Genomic DNA, 4,323 nt, shown 5'->3' on the forward strand with positions numbered 1-4,323 from the left:
AGTTCTGAGAACTAATAAGGCAAGAATGGATCGCCATCAGTCAGGATTTGGCCCAGAAGCTAATATCCAGCATGCCAGAGCGAATTGCAGAGGTTATGAAGAACAAGGGTCAATAGTGTAAATATTGACTCATATTTTTTTGCCAATAAAAGCCTTTAAAACGTATTATATGCTTATCATTGTTTTTCAATATATCATAGAAACATGTGGAAAAATAATCTATAAATACTGAAGCAGCAAACTTTGCAAAACACAAAATGTATGTCACTGCCATGACTGTACACCATTATGCAGCCACAAAGCAAAGTGCTGGCCATTCAAAAGCAGCCATGTATATGTGATTTCAAGACACCTTTCCTTATAAACACACGTTCTTAAATAACCCAGTGTTCATAGCTCAGGAAAGCTTTCTATACAAGTTATAAATTAAGGTTAAAGTTTTAAAGTCCAAGATGGTAACATGCCTGTTTACAAGTAAAAAGCTCTGCTATAAAACCCAGTGAGCTTCCAGTGTCACATAACCCTTCAGAAATCATTCTAATATGTTGATTTGGTGCTCAAGAAACAGGAAGATCAAAGACAATTTTTAATATAACTCCGACTGGATTCGTCTTTTAAAATAAGAAAGTCATATACACCTAGGATGACTTGAGGGTGAATGATTTATGGGCTAATTTTCATTTTTGGGTGAACTAACCCTTTTAATGTTTTACACATTTTTTTAAACCTACATATAAATGTTGAAAAAATGCAATGATACTTTTAAATATGTCTAAACCACCAGTAGGTGGCGGCAAATGTCTGTTTTAATGAGTGAGTCATTTATTCATTCATTCAACTGATTCATTCAAACGGCTGATTCATTCAGAAATGAGGCAAGTGACTGGGCTGTCAAAAAAAAATCGAATTTCGAATATTCTTCGAATTTAAAATAAAATGACAAATTCGGGTGCTCAAGAAACATTTATTATCATCAATGTTGAAAACAGCTGTGCTGCTTAATATTTTTGTGGAAACCAGGATGCACGGTTTCATATACTGTAACTATTTATTTGAAACAAAAATCTTTAGTAACATTGATCAAAAGTGACAGTAAGGTAATTTGTAATTTAATGCATCCGTGCTTAATAAAAGCATTAATTTCCTAAAAAACAAAATTGTACTGACCCCAAACTTTTGAACTGTAGTGTACATATTACGAGTAGTGTGCATTTTGCCAAATTAAAAATAAAGTGGCCTATTTTTGATTAAACCAAATCAATTTCTATAGATACTTTTCAGTCCATCTGCTATCGTGGATTTCACTGACAATGCATACAAGCAATACTGCCTTAGCATAAATACAAAATTGAGGTATCTTATAAGGCAGCTGGCAGCATAATGTTGCTGTCTACCTTCTGGAACAGTTGTTTTAATGGAAGTGTGCCCACAATGCCTTAAGACGCTGTCAAAGCAAGCAGCTCACTAGGTTTTGGAATAGAACTACAGCACAGCTGTGAGCATCAGAAATTAAAGTTTACCCGTAGGACATGTTGAAGCCGGTGAGATTATACGCAGCGTCACTGAAGAAGTGCAGCAGGGCGAAACCAGACTGTGCCACCACCTCTGGGACAGTCTCATTGCTGTAGCTCTCAGGAACAATCAAACCACTGGAACATGAAAAAGAAGAACATTGAATACTTCATACCTCTGCTGACAGGGAACCCAATACATTTAATGGTTTCAGTGCTTTCTCATTTAATTGTACTCTAGTAGAGTGTCTGTGTACTTTCTTTCTAACGCTCTTTTTTTTAAAAGTGTTACGGTTGGGGTTTTGTAGATGTTCTGTCAAATATTGTACTAAATATTGGCGTCACTATCCAAGTTCATAGTTAGACTTGTAGGCTCACCTGAGGGGTAATCAGTCTTATTTTTTGCTTTCAAATTAGACCAATCTATCATCAATCATAAATTGTTATGCAACTGACCTTAAAATCCTAAAAATCAGATGACTATATTGTAATTTTCTCCACTTTAATAAATAAAAATAAATAAACATTTTGGTGTTAGCTAATTTTTTTTTGTGTTTCTAAAATTTGCTCACCATGGACGCATTTATTTGATCAAAAATACAGTGAAACAGTACTGTTGTGAAATATTATTACAATTTAGAATAACAGTTTTCAGTTTTTTTATATTTTAAAATGTAATTTAATGCATTCTTTCTGGAAAAGAAAAGAATTCCTTCACAAAAAAACATATTTTAGAAAGTTTGAAAGAACAGCATTTATTTCAAATAAAAATCTTTTATAACAATAAAAATGTCTTTACTTTTACTTTTGATCAATTTAATACATACTTGCTGAAAAAAGCATTAATTTCTTTAAAAAATAAAATAAAATAAAATAAAATAAAATAATGCTACGATGTTAAGATCACATGACCAGTCAAATGCTGTGCACTTGATCCAATTATAATACACTTTTGGTTGAAGAATCAATTAATCATGGATCACACATATATCAGGGTATTTCCACCAGAGCTTAGTTATATTTCCTAGAGGACGTTCACACAGGATGCTTGTGTTCAAAATCAGTGTCTGATGTGGTGTAAGGAGCTTGAGAGCTGGAGAAGCACAGCGGCCCCTGCGGAAATTCCCGTATTCTAATCTGATCCTGGATTAACAGGTCATTACCTGGCCATCTCACTCCTCTTGTTTACACCTCACACACACACAGAAATAAAGAGAAATGATAAGAATACCTGAAGGCAGCGAGTAAAGGAGAGTAGATGGAGTCTCCATCATACACATACAGATGATCCCAGCTGCACTCTGTGGCAAAGTGCTCAAAGCGAAGCCTCAGGATTGAGTTCGGCCTGACAAGAAAACAACCATCAACCAACGTAACCCACACAAATACTAAGTATCTGATATAGAGTACTGCTGCATGACCCAAAACTGACAGGACCTGACAAATGGTTTAAATTTGTAATAAACCAAAATGTGTATTATGCAAATGGGGGTGTTAATCAAGTGATAAAAGAGTAATCGATTTTGAGTTAAGCCAAAATGTAAAATTTAACATTAATGGTCAGGTCAGCTGAGGACACAAGGTCTTGTTAACAGGCCAGGTTCAGGCTTAACGTTCAGAGCTCTAATCTGAGAAAGAGAGTTTCATTTTCAGGCCAATACTCACTGTCCCTCAATAAGCCATGTGCACTTGGTCTTGTATTTGTAGTTTCCTGGTCCATCCGAGAGATAGCCTGAGGGTCCCGTTAGCCTGTGTATGACAGACACAGCATTATTAAACCAATCGAACAACATTTGCTAACGCATGCACATACACCTAAAGGGACAGGTTATTATAGAAGACAAATATAAATCACCTACAGTTTAGCAATTATGAAAAGTAAGTTTAACAGCCCTCAGTAAAAGTATAATTGGGGAATTAAATAACAGGCGTGTCTCACGTCAAGATTCAAGGGTCAATAGTGAAAACACAAGCACAGTGCGTGCAGTTTAGCACTAGATTCACAAGCAATGTTGTTTCTGTTATCTAACTCAGATTTTCATGTAATACACTTTTATTAGGGATAATTCTGTCATCATTTACAAGAAAGTCCCATGGGTTTGGAATGACAAGGTTGAGCAAAGGACAATTTTCATTTTTTTTTGGATCTCATGTCATGAAGCAGGACTGTGATAATGTTAAGATTTTCATCACACGATTATGGTGACCAAAATAATGCAAAATAATTATATTATCACGATATCTTTGTTTGTTTGGCCAAATTGTTGCCGGTAGCCACCGACTTTCATAATGGGAGGGGGGGGGATATGGTAATACTGGTGGGACCAATTCTCACTATTAACTAGTTGGTTATTAGCATGCCTATTACTAACATATTGGCTGTTTATTAGCACATATTCTGCATAACCATATTCTACATTCCTAATCCTACACAATACCTAAACTTAACAACTACCTTACTAATTATCAGTAAGCTGCAAATTAGAAGTTTATTGAGGCAAAAGTCATAGTTAATGGTTTGTTAATAGCAAGAATTGGACCTTAAAATAAAGTGTGACCGAAGCCCTGTTTCCACCGCAGGAACTTTCCCCAGGAACTAGGGACTTTGGGCCGGTACTAGAGGTCTGCATGGGCTTTAAACTGAAGCCCGAACCCGAGATCGTCTGACCCGACCCGACCCGACCCGACCCGAGCGGCACAGTTAAATTTAGAGCCCAAACCCAACCTGAAATCTTTTTTTCCCCCCACAACGAATAGCCAATTTTAAAGGGGTCATATGATGCGATTTCAATTTTTCCTTTCTCTTTGGAGT

The 4,323-nt window shown here is 36.0% G+C and overlaps 1 protein-coding gene across 1 annotated transcript in view; it reads right to left on the reverse strand.

The window, feature by feature from the left end:
- Positions 1-1,520: 1,520 nt before the first annotated feature.
- LOC107671337 (attractin-like) overlaps positions 1,521-4,323 on the reverse strand; it is a gene marked incomplete at its 3' end in the record, with an annotated part of 17,994 nt that continues 15,191 nt past the window's right edge. The window contains exons 2-4 of the mRNA XM_016464226.1: positions 3,177-3,260; positions 2,743-2,856; positions 1,521-1,649 (exon numbers count right to left, since the gene is read on the reverse strand). Coding sequence (XP_016319712.1) covers positions 1,521-1,649; positions 2,743-2,856; positions 3,177-3,260 — 327 coding nt within the window. The remainder of the gene's footprint in view (positions 1,650-2,742; positions 2,857-3,176; positions 3,261-4,323) is intronic.

Source organism: Sinocyclocheilus anshuiensis, unplaced genomic scaffold, assembly GCF_001515605.1.
Source record: "Sinocyclocheilus anshuiensis isolate Anshui unplaced genomic scaffold, SAMN03320099.WGS_v1.1 scaffold3245, whole genome shotgun sequence".
In the NCBI taxonomy this organism is placed as follows: Eukaryota; Metazoa; Chordata; class Actinopteri; order Cypriniformes; family Cyprinidae; genus Sinocyclocheilus; species Sinocyclocheilus anshuiensis.